The sequence below is a fragment of the Balaenoptera ricei genome, chromosome 9, assembly GCF_028023285.1.
Source record: "Balaenoptera ricei isolate mBalRic1 chromosome 9, mBalRic1.hap2, whole genome shotgun sequence".
Taxonomy (NCBI): Eukaryota; Metazoa; Chordata; class Mammalia; order Artiodactyla; family Balaenopteridae; genus Balaenoptera; species Balaenoptera ricei.
This window is the reverse complement of record NC_082647.1, coordinates 71,863,540-71,881,346: the sequence shown is the minus strand read 5'-3', so window position 1 is coordinate 71,881,346 and position 17,807 is coordinate 71,863,540. Positions and strand designations below refer to the sequence as shown.

Below are 17,807 nucleotides of genomic sequence, written 5' to 3'. Positions count from 1 at the left end.
CTTTACTGTTGTCATACTACAGCTATAAGAAAGAATCAGGATATCCTGCTGCTGTCTGTTCTTAGAATGTGTCTTCTCTGTTGCCAATGCATTATTTTAATACTGATTCACTGGCTGTGATATTGGACCTTGTTAATGAATGTATGGTACTATTTAATGCTCATTACAGGTGGTAGGTGACACTGATGACATTGCATTATGAAGAAACTGGAGTTAATAAAATGGCTTAAGAAACCAAAAGATTAAATGTGACAACTGTTTGATAGATACAATTTGCTTGGGAGATTGATGCTATACTTTTCCAGTTTCTCAAAAAGGATTATAGCCAACATGTGACAACCTGAATATGTAGTTGAATTTTTTTTCTTTGCTTTAAAATTAAAAAATTAGGCAAATTGGATATTAGGAATTGTTGCTCGGAGGTTTGGAAATCACTGGCAGTGGCCTGTTTAAAAGCATCGCACACTTGATTTTTGCCTCTGACCTCTTTTTGTCATCCTTTCCTGTGTTAATTAGACTGGACACTGCTGTTGAGGAATCAAACCTTTTGCAATAACAACCACAGATGTATCCTTATCGTGTGTTTCTTAAGATGGATAGTTTTGTTTTGTTTCAAATTTCTGATTGATAGCCAAAGAAAGGGGCATCTCAGGTCAGCCTGTCCCAGGTTTCCTCTGTAACAACTGATAGGATGCTTTTAAGACCACGTGGAATGAAACTGCAATCTGTGCCAAATTAGATGCTTACTTTTTTTTTTTGAAGCTAGCTGCTTCTATAAGCATTCTCTTTCCCAACTTCCATAAATCTCTGAAATGACATACCTTATTTACTTTGTTGCTTCCCTTGCTAGCAAATTAACTTTGACTCATGCCGAGGTATATACACATAAGAAAGCTTTTCTTCTAAACATATTTTATCTTTATTATCCCCCCATCCCATTATCACCATTGAAAATATCAGCAGTGATATAAGCTTAAGGGAAAGGCTCAGCTTACTATTCTGTCATAAACTTCTCTCTGGCATTCTAGTGACAGTAAAAGTAATTCTCCCATTAATTGCAAGATAAGAACACACAATGGTCAGTTGAAAAAAAAAACATTCTTTCAACACCAAGGATTTTGTTTTCATTTTTAATTAGGCCTTTTCCTTTTGGAGTCTTTTAGGAGGACACTGGGGGAGGGGCAACATTTTAAAAGGATGGTCAGAATAGACTTCCTTGAAAAAGGTGGTATTTGAGCAAAGATGGAACAGAAGTGAGAGATCTAGCCACGCGGGTACCTGGTGGAAAGATCCTTCCAGATAAATAGTCAGTGCAAAGGCCCCAGGGCTAGAGGATGCCTTGCTGTTATAGGAGCAGTGCTTAGCAGAAATGAGGTCAGAGAGGTGGATGTGGGGTGGGACTGGGGACGCTAGATAACATAGGGTTTTTTAGGTCACAGAAAGAACTCTGCTTGAGAAAACTTGGAGCTAATGATTTTGGCTTGCTCCTAGGTCTACGGACAAACTTCTAAATGTTAAAAGCATAGCCATGTCATATTACAGGTTGGTACAAACCTCCAGTTGTGCCTACACTTAATTTATCACCTTTAAAATAAGTGAAAATGCCTTCCTTCTGGAATGGGAAAAACATGTGAAAAGAAAATTAAATACTCAGGCCAGATACCTAAATGACAGTTTTAATTTACTAGTTGGTATCTTAAATATTAATGAGCCTCCTCTGTTTTCTTATTTATAGGTTGGAACAGTTATCTTTTTCCAGGTTCCTTGTTGTCTCTAGTATCTCTTCATTTCCTTAATATCTTAGGCCACAGAGTATTTTCCAATCTTATTTTCTATTCATGGCTATTCTGTCAATCCCTGTAACACATTTTATTCTGTTGCAGAGGTCAGAATTTTGCTGGCCCAGTAATATGAAAATTATGTATTAGATGTAGATTAAAACAACAGCAAAATTACTTTGCCTCACTTAGTTGAATTGAGTAAAATCAGGATTTATCTTGAATTTCTACCTGGCTACCTAAGTGAATCATTCTCTTTCCTTGATGAGGACACAACAGAGGTAACACAAAGTTTCTAATGCCTTTACTTAATGTTTTGAGAATTTAAGAGTAATGTATTAGGTAAATTGCATTTTACACAATAGTACTATTGTTAAGGAAGGGGAAGGGGGGAGTCCCGGTTAAGGGGAAGGAACTTCTTTCCTAAATGCCTCTGTATCCCCTTAAAAGAGGTAGAAGGATTCTGCGTGTCAAATTTGAAAATTTACTTGTCAATTTCCATGGAAACTGGTTTCTAACATACAACAGGGTAATTCACTTTGACAACAGGTTCAGGTAAATTACTTTCATTACAATTCAGGTAGAAGTGACTGCCTTCAGTTTCACACACTGTAACTCGCCTAGTGGCAGGTTCAGAACGGTGTCAGTAACAGGGGCTTCTATGCACCCTGCGTTCCAGAGTTCAGTCCCGTTTAAGTTAGGACTATTGACAATGACACGTGCTGAAATTTGCTCACCATGATACACACGCACACACTGTATCAAGAAGCCAGTGAAGTTGTACAGCCCGCAGTTAAAAAGTAAAATTGGCTTTACATTTTTTAGAAGTCTCTTACGAAGAGCAAAACCAAGCCCTCATTGTTATACGGGTGCTGGCCAAACACCGAATCAGCGACAGTCGGCCACGACCGGGGTAAAGCTGATATGCCTGTATCACTTCTACTGCCTGTCAGGCACCCCAGTAGAGAACTCGCTGAGGACTGGTAAGGACAAAGGAAAGTTTCTGTCAAAGTTTAGAAGGAAAGAGGGACTGAGCAGGGAGCACTTTCAGATCATATTTAAGCCCCAGACAGTGGAGAAAGCCGAACAACCCCCTCCTGCTCTTGGGTCGCCGCGGGGCCGAAGATATGCGAGAAGGAAGTTTTTCTACTGGACATCTGCCGCCTTTTCCCCTAGACGCGCGAGGTCCGCAACGCCATCGGTCGAAGCCTCGGCCTCTGCCGGTCTCGCTGCACCCCAGGGCCGACCCACCCCGGCAGGCGGCGGAGGATCAGCGGCCGGCGCGGACGCGCGCATCGACTCCCGGGCTGGCCCCGCGCTGGGGTCTCTTTGCCCTCCCAGCGGTCCCAAGTCGGCCTCTGCGCCCTGCCCCGGGGCCCTTGCAGCTGGCGCCGATTGGGTCTCCGGCCACCCGCCTCCACTTCCCCTCGCGCCGGCGCTATGGCGACGGTCACGAGACGCCGGCTGCCCCTGCGCCCGCCAATGGGAGCGCACGTCGCGGGGAGACGCGGACGTCGCTCTTCCAAGATGGCGGCGCGTCCGTCGCGAGCAGCCGGGCCGGGGGGAAGCCAACGAAGCCGAGTAAAGCCGCCGCCCGGGAGAGGACTGAAGGAGCTGTTGCCGCCGTTGGCGGCGGCTCAGGCAGTTTTCGCTGCTGCTTCGGCTGTTGCCATGCGGCGAGGCTAGGGAGGAGCTCACTTCCCCGGGGTGTAATAATGTTAACAGAGGTAAGCGGCGACGGCGGCCAGTGTTTACCTGTGAAATGGGGAAGGGGCCGGCGTCGGCCGGTCGGATAACATTATTTCCGCCGCCTGCGGGCCCGACCCTTGGTAGCGGGGCCCGAGCAGAGCGGGGATCCTACAAGTTCCCCCTGAAGAGGAGCAGTGCTGACTCAACAGTCCCGCCACCTCCGGCTGCCTGTGCCTCTTTCGCAGTTGCCACTTGCCCGTAGCCCCCGGCACTGGTCTCCCTCCTGCCGTCGCTGCCTCCTAACTGGCCGCTCCCTTCGTGGCGTCCCCTTACACGCTGGTCTGTGGCAGCGTCGGTCTCTCTGCGTTGCTGCTGGCTCCTGTTCCCCCCCGGTTTGCCCGAGGTCTCTCTCTTCGCGGGCCCCTGGCCTCCAGGGCCCTCCACCTCCAAGCTCGGTCAGCATCCTGGGTTTGTCACTCGGCCAGAGCGGTTTGTTTCCCACCCCCTACCTTGACTGTTTCGTGAAGAGGACCTCTTTTTCTCAGGGGGATACTTAGATAGCCCAGTTACATCACCTCCCTCTCCCACACCCTGTCACCTTTCGCTTAAATCGTAGGAATCAGAAAGTTGAGTTTTTAGCATCTGTCCTCTTGATTTGCTTAAGACTTCCTTGGTACTCCCAGTGGAACAGTTTTTTCCCTTGGTCCTGAAATGGAAGTAGGGCAACTATGACTAGCCAATCAATTTCCCTTTTCTAGTGCTTGATGACCATTGCAAAAAGCAGACTTTTTGAAGAAGTAGAGTTTGCCTTTACTAGCAGTACTTTAAGGGGAAGAACGAAATTGATGTAACTAGGTACTTGACCTAAGTTAACACAGTTATGTGTTGTGGTATATGCTAGTGTGGGGGTCATTGAAGATAAATTCTGAAGCTTGTGGATTTGAGGAAATATCTTAGAAGCTATACTCACTTTAAGTCCTGTGAAGATTCCAATGTCAGCTGTCAGGGACTAGTTTGGGCGTCTTTGTGGGCAGAACTAAGGATAGCAAACAATTTTAATGGGCAATGGGAAGTATTCCTACTTGGGCTAACGAGGAAATAAAAATGTAGATGAGTGGCTTTTGTTGTGTGAAAATGTGATAATAAAGGACTTGCCTTTCCAGCCTTATTAACTCTGAGGAGCTTCATACTTCGGTATTTGTACTTAATAATCTGCACACAGCCTGGTGTAGGATGGGCCTGGTGAATACTTATTGGTTGATTTTTAACTCATGAGCTACTTATTTCTAGTCGTTTGTAGTTCATTTTATATTTCTGAATTCCACAGATCTTTTTTTTCATTCCTGTAGTTAATTTTATTCCCATGGTTAAGTTTATTCACAGAGATTATGGTATATCATAAGCTCTGTTGTCATTAGCAGTATTAGGTTAAAAAAAAAAAAGACAAGTAGCAGAAGTTCTATTTTTACCTTTAGTGTGATATTTTGTTGGGAATAATTAGCCTTATAATAAATTTTCAGTGGTGTTGCTAATGTACAATATTTTACGAGATAATCTTTTGGTTAAATTTGGCTTAGATTAGCAGCCTTTGAAGAGTTGTAATGCTTTCACATGAACTCAGTGCCTGCTAGTAAAATGAGAGTCTTGATTTGGAAAGGCTGAACTTTCTAAGCTTCTGTATTTTTTTATTTTATTTTTTGGCTGTGCCACGCGGCTTGTGGGATGTCAATTCCCCGACCAGGTATTGAACCCGGGCCACGGCAGTGAAAGCCGCGGAATCCTAACCATTAGGCCACCGGGGAACTCCCTGAAGCTTCTGTATTTTAAAATAATTTTTATCTTTCAGTGAAATATTTTAAACAATAAGTCAATGATAGTAGTTAGATGTGCTTTAGTGCTGTGTGTGTGTGTGTGTGTGTGTGTGTGTGTGTGTGTGCGCGCTGTGCGTAGCTTTTAAGTGGAAGAGCCAGGGTTCCAACCTGTGCAGTCTCTGCTGAGTTTATGATGAACCACTACAGTGGATTACCTCTCCATATTAAGGCCCACATTAAATGGTACTTGGATCTTATCTACGGTTGTGAGTAGTCATTTTATAGATGAGAAAACTGAAGCCCAGAGACTTGTCCAAGGCCAAACAATTATTAGTAGCAAAGGTAAAACTAGAATCCCATCTCCTGACTCTCAGTATAGAACTCTGACCATTTTGCTCTCTATGAGTAGTTTTCGGCTCTCTTGAGAGATTTTATTTAATTAATTAATTTATTTTAATTTATTTTTCTTTTATTTATTTATTTTTGGCTGCGTTGGGTCTTCGTTGCTGCGTGCAGGCTTTCTCTAGTTGTGGAGAGCGGGGGCTACTCTTTGTTGCGGTGCGCAGGCTTCTCATTGTGGTGGCTTCTGTTGCGGAGCACGGGCTCTAGAGTGCAGGCTCAGTAGTTGTGGCACATGGGCTCAGTAGTTTTGGCTCGCGGGCTCTAGAGCACAGGCTCAGTAGTTGTGGCGCACGGGCTTAGTTGCTCCGTGGCATGTGGGATCTTCCCGGACCAGGGCTCGAACCCGTGTCCCCTTGCATTGGCAGGCGGATTCTTAACCACTGCGCCACCAGGGAAGCCCCACCCACTCTTTTTTTTAAATAGGAGTGAACTTCCATATATCAGACTTAGGGTATAGGATGTTTACCTGAGAATTTGTTTCAATTAATCTGAATTTTCACAACATTCAAATATAATGAAATATTTATTAGTGAATTTTCATTACACACACTTTAAAAAACTACTGGGGTTATTATTTCTGAGCATGTATTATTACAGAGAACTAAAGGTATAGAAGGTGTAGGAAAATATGCTGAATTTGCACCACTGCTGTGGCATACTCTAGGGGTTGTCTGTGCATAAAAACCAGTTTCCAGCCTGTTGACACTTGTGCTTTTAAAAATAGTGAATAAAAATCATACTTATTTAAACTTAGTAGTTGTGTGGGTTGTGTGTAAATGTGGAGCATTAGTAAATGTTACATAAAAATTGTTTGTAGTTGTGCTAAGTTATTTCCATCCAGATTTATTGATTTTTTTATATATTAACACTAATTCTTGATTTTGTGATTAACAAATATGATACAGATGGGTAAGGCATAAACTGCTGCACTTTTAGAGGTCCCAGATTAATAATTAAGGGAGTAAAATTTTGTGGTTCAAATAAATTTGGAAGATTTGCCTAAAGGAAGTTAAAAAAGGACTTCTTATAGCTTTTGATAGGTGATTTGCTGTCAAAGAATGTGTTAGAATTTGTGTCAAATTGCATAGAGACTGTGATGGTTAATTTTATGTGTCAACTTGATTGGCCTTGGGGTGCCACATTAAACATTATTTCTGGGTACCGCCGTGATGGTGCCGCTGGTTGAGGATAAGATTAGGATTTGAATTGGTGGACTTGTTAAAGTAGACTGCTCTCCCCAGTGTGGGTGGGCACCATCCAATCTGTTGAGGGCCTGAGTAGAACAATAGGAAGAAGGAATTTGCCCCTTTTTTCTGCATCACTGTTTGAGCTGGGACATTTCATTTCATCTTCTCCTGCCCTTGGACTGGGATTTATACCATCAGCTCCCCTGATTCTCAGGCCTTTGGATTCAATTACACCACTGGCTTTCCTGGCTCTCCAGCTTGCAGACAGCAGATGGTGGGACTTCTCAGCTTCCATAATCTTGTGAGCCAGTCCCTCATAATAAATCTCCTTAAAAAAATTTCCTATTGGTTCTGTTTCTCTGGATAACCCTGACAAATACAGATACTTACAGAGTTTCTTGTATTTCGCTTTGGGAAATCCTGAGATGTGATGAGTTGCGCATTAAGGGAGAGTCTTTGGACTTTCAGAGCTTTTTTTAAAGACACACACGCACACACTCTTGCCCATAGTAAGTGCTTAAGAAAAAATTATGACTTGATTTTGTTGATTAATACATTAGTTAAGAGAAATACTCTTGGGGTGGGTTACTCCTTAAATGACATGAGCTATTTCTTTAATTATTAATTAATGACATTATAAAGGCTACTAACCAGAACAAGAAGCATAGGCCCATTGCTATTCAAAGGATGTTAAGGGGCTTCCCTGGTGGCGCAGTGGTTGAGAGTCTGCCTGCCAATGCAGGGGACACGGGTTCGAGCCCTGGTCTGGGAAGATCCCACGTGCCGCGGAGCATCTGGGCCCGTGAGCCACAATTGCTGAGCCTGCGCGTCTGGAGCCTGTGCTCCGCAACGAGAGGCGGTGATAGTGAGAGGCCCGCGCACCGCGATGAAGAGTGGCCCCCGCTTGCCACAACGAGAGAAAGCCCTCGCACAGAAACGAAGACCCAACACAGCCATAAATAAATAAATAAACAAATACTTTAAAAAAAAAAAAAGTAAAAGTCAAAGGATGTTAAGAGGTGAGAAAGAGATTTTATAAGGGAAGTAGAAAGACATTACTGTCTAGAATGAGGCTGGCTTGCCACTCTACATACAACATCTTTTGACAAACCAAGTTGAATATTGCCAACCATGTCTCAAGAATTCTACAGGGCCTTTGTTTTATTTTTCCCCCATTGATTCCAGATTTTCAGAGAGCTTATAAATAAACTATATTTATTTAGTATTTATTTTCATTATATTTTTTTATTCTAGCACGCATATACCGTCTTTCATCACTTCTGATTTTCAACTAGCTAGCTGGTTGATAGAATTGCAAACAAAAGCAAATGTGTGATTTTTTAGTTAAACTCTACAACTTTATATTAGATAAATGTAGGTCTTCCATTTGGGATTTCAGAATATTAAAATAGAGGTTTTAGATGTCCATAACCATCCTTGGGAGTCCTAGGTAGGGAGATACTAGTGTTCAGATGGTTTGTTCCAAAGTTTGTTGACCAGCGTTTCATAGAAATTGATAAAAGTTTCTTAACTAGTCCACTGTGTTTAAAAGTTTTGCCTTAATTGCTACAAGTTTATAAAATTACTTTTATTTATTTGAGGAAATATGGAATTAAAGTACAGACGTTTGTAGTTTTAAAGATACAAGGCATTGGTTTGTGAATCATAAGGCCACTGCAAAGTGTATGGGTTTACATTTCTGTGTGTAGTAACTACCAGCACATGTATAGACATTTGCAGATTATAAAGGGTGCTTTATCTCTTAATTTAATCACGTTGTTAGATGTGCTCATGCTTATGTTTAGTGTCATTTCTAGTTTAACTGTGGAATAAAGAGTATTGTCTAGAGTAGAGAGAGAAAAAAAGGGTATGAGAGGATGTTTGAAGTAGATCATTTTAGGTGGATCAAGTAAGCTCTGTTAGCTGAGTAATAATGGAAAAGGAGGGAGCATGAGCTTCTGGAAGAGGAAGAAAACAGGTTCTATCATGGTTAAGAGTTTCCAATGCTGGCTACTCACTAGCCATTTGGTGGCAAAGCTAAGTGACTTTATGGCATTCCTGAGTGAGGTTCTCAGGGTATGGTTTTTCAAATTGTGTTTTGAAATTTTGCAGTTTCACAGACCATCAAGTGCTCCCTCAATTGATGGAACTCTAACATTGACTTTCTATTTCTGAGTCAAGTTTAATTTTCATATTACAATGCCTTATATATTTGTGAGGAGAGGGAACTTTGAATTGAAGCAAGTGGACAGCTCTGTTTTATCATGATAAAAAATGGTTAAAACTTGAGTAATAGGTTGAAGTCATGGTGCTGCATACTTTGTCTATCAACTACCACAATAGTGAGGCTACACAAATATGACCTATATGTTAGGCATTCTAAGGGTGAGTCTTAACTTCACCACTTATTTATGATGTGACATTGGGGAAGTTGTTTGAACTTTCTGAGCCTTAGTTTCCTTCTTTGTGAAGTTGGGATAATAATAGCACCTTCCTAGCTACTCTCACATTGTTATGAAGATCAAATAAAATGATAGAGAGTAAAATTCTTTGTAAACTGTCAGTCATTATACAAATATTAGTGGTTAATACATCAGTTTTGTTCTCTATATGTCTTGCACTAATATGAATTCAGGTTCTAGGCTCCATCTAGCTTTATGGCTCACTAGCTTCTCAGTGGATCCCAGGAGAAGGAGGGTGTCCCCTGGCCATTGGTGCAGTTACAGGGAGGCAGGGACTAGACTAAATGAAGGGAAAGGAAAAAAAATAGACTGAGAGCATGTCTTGCTGAGTAATAATAAGGATGGTTTCTTGTGTGGTTGGTAAATTGATTCCAGAGAATATCTGAAAGGGCAGTTCCAAAAAATATTTTGAAAAAGGTTACTTATTTGAGGGTTAGTAGTCATTTGTGTATACATAGTGTGAAATATTTGTGGGAAAAGAAATACTTTATTTTTAATCAACCCTGGTAAATTGTTAAAATCCTGGTAGATTCTTAAGATATAAATTAATAAGTTCTTAATTCTAATTGTTTAATACAATTTTTATAAGGCTTTGGTTGTAACTTGTACTACTGGAGATTAAGTTTTGTGGATCACTTTGTTCACCAAACATAAATACCCCTACTCTGTGGTAGGCACATGCTAAGTTCTGGTGCTGCAGTTGTGTCTGACCTGAAACCTGCCCTCAGAAAATTCACTATCAGAGCTAACTGGTGCCAGTTTGGCCATCACTCAGCTGAAGCTTTGAGGTCTTTTGTCAGAATAAAACAAATTATGTAATTAAAAGGTGAAAAATTAAGAGGAATAAAAGGTTGGAGAATGTAATTAAAAGGTAATTACTTGCATGTGCTTTATAACTCCAGATAAAACTACCAATTTGGATGAGATGGCAGCTCTAAAATGAGCTTCTTCTTACAACTGAAGAGTCAGCCCATTTCTACTGTCTCTATTTGCTCCAAGCTAATTCACAGTGAGAAGTGGAAAAAAAAAAAAAAAGAGAGAACAGAGGAGCAAAAAAAAAAAAAAAAAAGTGAATTTGTCTTTTGTTTTGTTTTTATGAAAAGACTCTTTATATCTCCTTAAGAGGTCTACCAGATTTTACTGAAAGATGTAGCTGAATTCCATTACCTTGGTAAAAGTAATACTTGGTCCCTACCCCCGTATATCACATAGTCGTGTAAACTCCTGAATGTGCGCCTTAACCATTGTATTCCCAGTGCCTGGAACAGAGCTTAACGCTTAGTCCTCACTAAATATCTGTCAAATAAAAGAATGTTGAATATTCCCTCCAGCAAAATGAAAGTAAAATTGAAAAATTACTAAGACAAAAATCGTCTTTGATAAATTTAAACTATCACATTAATTACCTTTCAAGGATTGGTTATTATCTCTGTCCATTAGGCTTTTTAAAATAGTACACTGCGGTTGAATGTTATGTTTGGGATCACAAAACACGCATACAAAAGTTAGACAAAAAAAAAAAGGTGAACATTAAGGATTTAGTTAGAATGTAATTTTGTTTTCATTTTTCCTACAGAGAAGAATCTGATTAGATTGATGTTATTTTCATGTAACAAATCATAAATGCAAGAACAACTTGGATTTTATTTTGTGTTTCTTACTACTTACTTTTTATGATTTCATTTGTATTCCTGAACTAGATAAACCTAAAGCTTTGTTTATAATAGCACAGTAATGCAGATTTTTGTGGTGCTTTGTTGAATGTTTCGTGTTTATATGACCTTTAATGTTGTCTCGAAGTTTGCAAGTAAGAGTAAAAATTTAGTCATGAATTTCAAAAAGTTGGAAATTTGGGGGGTTCCTTTTCTAGGAGGGCAGCTGCTGCCACGATCTCTTACCTAAAATACCTCTCAATGTCACTCTTAGAGCATTGTTAGATCATTTCACCCATCTATAATTCCATTGTATATTCAGAAATAATATGTACCAGAAAAGTTCAATAAAATAATTCTGCAACTGGTTTAATGATCTTTCAGTTAATGCCAGAGGCTCATATACAATCAACTGGAATAATTCACCATTGTTAGATTACTGCACTGTTTTCTCCAATTTCCTGAGGGACCTTTTAATTCTGATGCAGCTGTGAAATTCCTAAGGTGAATCCTGTTTTGCTTTTGACCTTAGCCCTGCATTATTGGAGAGTCCTTGAATGTTACTCCATTTAAACCTGAATTGGTTTTGCTCTTGGAACCCTGGAGCTATCTTTAGCCTGGTTGTGGTTTGGCAGGTGAGCGAGTCTGTGATTCTTTGTATTGTGACATCTTTTATTTTCAGGCCAGAGTTGTGTGACAACAGGACATGTATGGAGAATGGCTCTTGGATTCACGATCATTTGAGGCTTGGAAGTTATAAAACTGAAGTTGTACAGTTTTAATGGAAGAGTTAAGTCTGAAATAAAATTTCACCTCAGTTATTACATAGATTTTGGGAAATAATGGTCTGATTTTAAGATACTATGATATTATGTGTTATCTAATGTTTCTCCAAGTCATAATATTGTACTTTAGAATTTGTTCTTGATTTCTCTTCCTGAGATTATTTGAGGTGGCATTTTTTTCTTCCTCAGAACTTTCCTCAGGGTGTTTAATCAGATCACAACTGTCAATATAACTAAGCTACTTTAACATCCAGTGTTAATTACTAACATCAGATGCTTTTCTTGAGTACTACCTAAGTGTTCAACACTCAAACCGTTGCAATAGTCTAATCCTGGTAAGAGTTAGCAGAATAAGAGGAAGAGGTCTAGAGGGAGGTTGGCGACAACTTGAAAGGTGGAACACAACAAAGGTACAGAAAAAGAAACTGAAATAATGGACTTTACAAATAGTGGGTGTGTTGATTATATAAAAATTTTAGAAAAATCAATTAGGCTTAAGAATATTCTGTAATTTATAATAATATATTTTTTGAATGAGAAAGCTCTTCCAGTTAATGTCTGATAGCTCAGAATATTCAATCAAACAATAGGCACTAATGCAAAATTTATAGAACTACAGAAGTTAATGAGATTGTCTTTGTACTGGGACTCAAGAGTGTTAATCATCTCTATCTCTCTCTTCTCTCTCTCCCCCCCCCCCCCCCCCACACCCCGCCACATATATGTCTTCTAATCACAAATTGGACATTCTTAGTTTCTGAAGAAGAGTGTATGCTTTTGGTTAAGAGTGGCAGTTGATGTCAGATTATTTGGATTTGAATCTGTTTTGTCACTTCAGAATATTTTGACCTTAGAAAGTTATTAACCTTTTTGAGCCTCAGTTTTCTCATCTGTGTAACTTTTAAATTAATGATACCCCATAGGGTTGTTCTAAGTATTAAGTGAAATAACATGTTAAGTACTGCACACAGTATTTCCCACAATAAAACTCAAGAAATAACTAGATTTTAATTATTATTTCCTCAGAAGTAAATAACAAGTGGTTTATTTTTTATAACTTAGAATGTGTTTGAAGTTGTTTTTTGTATTCTGTCTTTGTTTTATTGACGAAGTTTAAAATTGTCAAATTAAACAAAATAATCCCCTTTGATGCAGATGATCTAATTCTTCCCTTTCTTAGTTTTTATTAACTTTCTAATTTATGTGTTGCACTAAGAGCTAGATCTAGACTAAATATCAGGGGGAAATCAAGAGAGGTGACACTTGTATACTGTGGTCATGACTAGAACTTTTGACCGACCAATAATTTCTTCTGCCCACTAAAGCTTTTACCATAGATGAAAGGGAAAAGTTGTAGTATAATCTCGTATTATGCTTTAAGAAATGCCAGTGTTGTGTAGTTTTCTGCTACGGGAAGTACTAAGGTTCTTGTCAATTTGATAAAGTTTTAGGTAAAGTAGCTCAGAATTTATTTAAGCTTTTCTCCTTATTTAAGCTTTTGTTCCTTTTATAGGGAATAGAAAGATGAGGAATGTTAAAATCCTTTGTTTGAAAAAATTATGTAGTTAGCTTGATTGGTATTAGTATACTGTGTAGGTTAAGAAAAAGACTTAGGCTAAGTTATTACAAATAAGATTTGTACTTATACATCTAAATATGGGTATTAAGAATGTAAATTCAGTTCCTTTATTCAGCAGCTGCTTATCTGCATTCATGTAATAGTACAATAAATTGTTATATTCAAAGCGTGGAGTGTTCATGTGGTAATAACATTTTACTTAGCTGAAGATTATGCCACCTTTGTGGGTGAATCTGTCTGTCTCTGTTTTCCTTACTATACTTATTTTTTCCTCCTTGTCGCTGTTGCTTTGTGAATGTGTTGATTTTTTCCCTCACCTCTTTTATTATTCTCCTCTATGTCTGTAGGCATGCTTGCTTTCTGTTTTTTCACCTAACCTTCACCCTTTTCTTCCCCCCTCCAGCAAATTAAACAGGCCACAATAATGTAACTTTTATTTTTTAAGTTATACTCCATTTAATGGGTTTAAAAATACTTTCCATTGCTTAAAAATTTAAAAGGCGAATGTATACAACAGTTTATATGTATTTTTAGATAATACAGTTCAGTATAATTTCATTTTGTGATTGTATACCTCTTGTCTTAATTTACCTTCATTAAAAAGCCTCATAATCTCTGAGTTAACAGAGAACAATGTTGAGCTTTATTTTTTATTGTGAATTAAGAGCATCTTGTAGTACTTTCAGGGTCATTGTTTTGATGTGGCGTTACTGTACAGCCTTCAGGAACGTGAAGGAAATTTGTCTGAACCTGTACCAACTCTAGAATATACCTTGAAAGTTATCTGAATACTAATACCTACAAAATCTACACCAGATTCTTAAGGGGTACCAAGGACTAAGATATTAGTGTCAGTTTAGTTACTTCAGGTTTTTCTGATAAATTGAATTTTTAAATAAATTGAATTTCTTAATAAATCACTTTTATTTGATTCCTTAGATATGTGTGCAGAATTTTGCCCATCCCCTCCACATCCTTTTTTTTTTAAAAAAAGTCTACTTGAGAGTCAGTGTAAAATAATGGTTCAGGATATGCTTGAATTTTATTTTTTTTATTTTAAAATTTTATTTATTTTTGGCTGCATTGGGTTTTCGTTGCTGCGCGTGGGCTTTCTCTAGTTGTGGCGAGCGGGGGCTGCTCTTCGTTGCGGTGCGCGGGTTTCTCATTGCGGTGGCTTCTCTTGTTGCGGAGCATGGGCTCTAGGCGCGTGGGCTTAAGTAGCTGTGGCACTTGGGCTCAGTAGTTGTGGCTCGCAGGCTCAGTAGTTGTGGCGCATGGGCTTAGTTGCTCCATGGCATGTGGGATCTCCCCAGACCAGGACTTGAACCCATGTTCCCTGCAGTGGCAGGCGGACTCTTAATCACTGTGCCACCAGGGAAGCCCCATGCTTAAATTTTAAACCAAGTTCAGTTCATGGTCCACTTCTATGACTTAGCTGTTTCCTCATCTATAGAATATAGTTAGTAATATAACTTATGTCATAGAGTTGTGAGAATTAGAAATCTATGTAAAGTGGTTAGCAAAGCACTAAGCAGTTAATACTAAGCACTTAATACGTCATGGCTCCTACTGTTTCAGAGGATGCTCCTTTTCATAAGAAGAAAGGGAGAGGTAGGAGATTGGTGACAGTTCAGTGTTAGGCTGTGCTTTGAACATTTAACTCTGTTTACTGTAGTTTCCCCTTGGATTATATATTATGGGGAAAAGCAGAAGTTGAATGGTCAATACTGGGACTATTATTCTTGTATTGTTACAGTCTTATATGAATGAGGTGAAGGGGGGGCCACTTATGAATATGGCCTGTTTTATCTTGCATTGCACTAGTTAACTGCCGTAGTAAAAGTTTTGTGTACTATAGTGGAGAACACTTTGGTAAATGACAGTCTTCTAATGTATAAACTAAATTCATTCTTTCTGATTCACTTTTGTAAAAGGAGCTTAAGGTGAATTGCTGTGTGACTGAGTTTATTTTTCAGTATGAGGTAATGATAGAGAATGGCCTTGGTGTTTGAAGATCTTTTTTTTTTTTAATTAATTTATTTTTGGCTGCATTGGGTCTTCGTTGTTGCACGCGGGCTTTCTCTAGTTGCAAAGAGTGGGGGCTGCTCTTAGCTGTGGTGCGCGGGCTTCTCATTTCGGTGGCTTCTCTTGTTGCGGAGCATGGGCTCTAGGCGCGCGGGCTTCAGTAGCTGTGGCACGTGGGCTCAGTAGTTGTGGCTCGTGGGCTGTAGAGCGCAGGTTCAGTAGTTGTGGCACACAGGCTTAGTTGCTCCGTGGCATGTGAGTTCTTCCCGGACCAGGGCTTGAACCCGTGTCCCCTGCATTGGCAGGCGGATTCTTAACTACTGCACCACCAGGGAAGCCCCTGAAGATCTTTATGTACTTACTGTAATGTGGCTCAAACAGAGTGGGTAGGCTGTAGACAAATTATTGGGTTAGAAATGCCAAGTGCAATACTGTATTATATCAAAATAATACATGTTATTTTAGTAGTGTTAAAGTGACACAATCTAAAGAGAACAAGATATTTATGGAACAGGAGGAAAATTATTGAGAAACCTGGGCATTCAAGATTTTAATTTCCTTTTGATGTTTTCTTTCTGGCCTTGAAAAATATAGTGGAATAAAGCTCCCTTCCTCACTAAAATATTCCTGTAGTAGTTTCAAGAAATGTAATGAATTAGAACTCTGTTATTCAGAAAAAGAGCTTTTTAAAGGAATGATTTAAATGTAATTAAAAAAATCATTTTTTGTTGTTAAATGTCTTAGAAGAAATACAATTTTTAGTGTGTTTAATTATTTCTAAGAATATGATTAAAATTACTAACAACATAATTTTCAACCTTTTTAAAATTCTCACAAACTGTTGGTGGAAATCTAGTTTTTTTTTCTTTATCCATATACATTGACCTAGGTACAGGAGTAGCATAACCTGTGAGAGATGATGTCAGTTTAATTCAAAGACTTGTTTCTGTTTGTTTGAGCCTCAGGTAGGTTATATAGGGGTCTCCTTTCTTTGTGCAGGCATTTACAACTAATTATTTTTCCATTTCAAATGAAGATAGCTTTCCTGGCAAGTAGTTTTTAAAATGATTCATGCTTATAAAAATTTGAAACAAAGTATAATGAAAAAACATGAATTGCTCCTAATTTCATCCAGAGCAACCGCGATTAATATTTCTGTCTTCAGTTCTTGGGAAATAATGGTCTGTGTTATATTTGTACACTTTTTTTTTTTTTAAATAGATTTGTTTTCGTTTGGGGTATAGAATAATTGAGTTCTATTTATTTATTTATTTATGGTTGTGTTGGGTCTTCGTTTCTGTGCGAGGGTTTTCTCTAGGTGTGGCAAGCGGGGGCCACTCTTCATCTCAGTGCGCAGGCCTCTCACTATCGCGGCCTCTCTTGTTGCAGAGCACAGGCTCCAGATGTGCAGGCTCAGTAATTGTGGCTCACGGGCCCAGTTGCTCCGTGGCATGTGGGATCTTCCCAGACCAGGGCTCGAACCCGTGTCCCCTGCATTGGCAGGCAGATTCTCAACCACTGCGCCACGAGGGAAGCCCCCTGTACACTTTTTTAAAAAGTGGGATCATGTATACAAATACATTTGCAACCTCCTATCTTAGTATAAATTTACAGAACAATTTTATCTAAGAATATTCAAGTAAAAATTATAAGTAAAATAGACTAATGTTACATTATACATTAAAGGAAGACTGCTACAATTGAGATTCATTGCAGATATGCAAAGATGGCTCATTATTTAGAAATATATTATTATAACTCATTATTAGTCAGTGGAGGAAAAAATCCTAAGTATTATAGGAAATGCCCAGAAGGCAGCATTTAAATTCCGCTTTATTCCTTATTAAATATATTTAATAAAATAGAAATAGATGAATACTATATTAAAAATTGTATTCAGTGTATATGCGTTAGCATACAATATTTGTTTTTCTCTTTCTGACTTACTTCACTCTGTATGATAGACTCTGAGTCCATCCAACTCACTACAAATAACTCAGTTTCATTTCTTTTTATGGGTGAATAATATTCCGTTGTATATATGTGCCACATCTTCTTTATCCATTTATCTGTTGATGGACATTTACATTGCTTCCATGTCCTGACTATGTAAATAGTGCTACAATGAACCTAGTGGCAGGGCGGGAATAAAGACGTAGACATAGAGAATGGACTTGAGGACACGGGGAGGGGGAAGGGTAAACTGGGACGAAGTGAGAGAGTGGCATGGACATATATACACTACCAAATGTAAAATAGCTAGTGGGAAGCAGCTGCATAGCACAGGGAGATCAACTCGGTGCTTTGTGACCACCTAGAGGGGTGGGATAGGGAAGGTGGGAGGGAGGCTCAAGAGGGAGGGGATATGGGGATATATGTATGCAGATGGCTGATTCACTTTGTTGTACAATAGAAACTAACACAGCATTGTGAAGCA

General features: G+C 39.2%; 1 protein-coding gene across 4 annotated transcripts in view; it reads left to right on the top strand.

Moving 5' to 3' along the window:
- Positions 1 to 3,283: 3,283 nt before the first annotated feature.
- The window catches only part of SNX13 (sorting nexin 13), a 144,022-nt gene continuing 129,498 nt past the window's right edge, over positions 3,284 to 17,807 (top strand). For 3 of the 4 annotated variants that reach the window (XM_059933955.1, XM_059933956.1, XM_059933954.1), the window contains exon 1: positions 3,418 to 3,505. Coding sequence is in view for 1 of the 4 variants with exons in the window: in XM_059933957.1 (XP_059789940.1) it covers positions 3,494 to 3,505 (12 nt within the window). In the remaining 3 variants the exon portion in view is untranslated. Of the gene's footprint in view, positions 3,506 to 17,807 lie in introns of all 4 variants that reach the window. The other variant, XM_059933957.1, reaches the window with a different exon arrangement.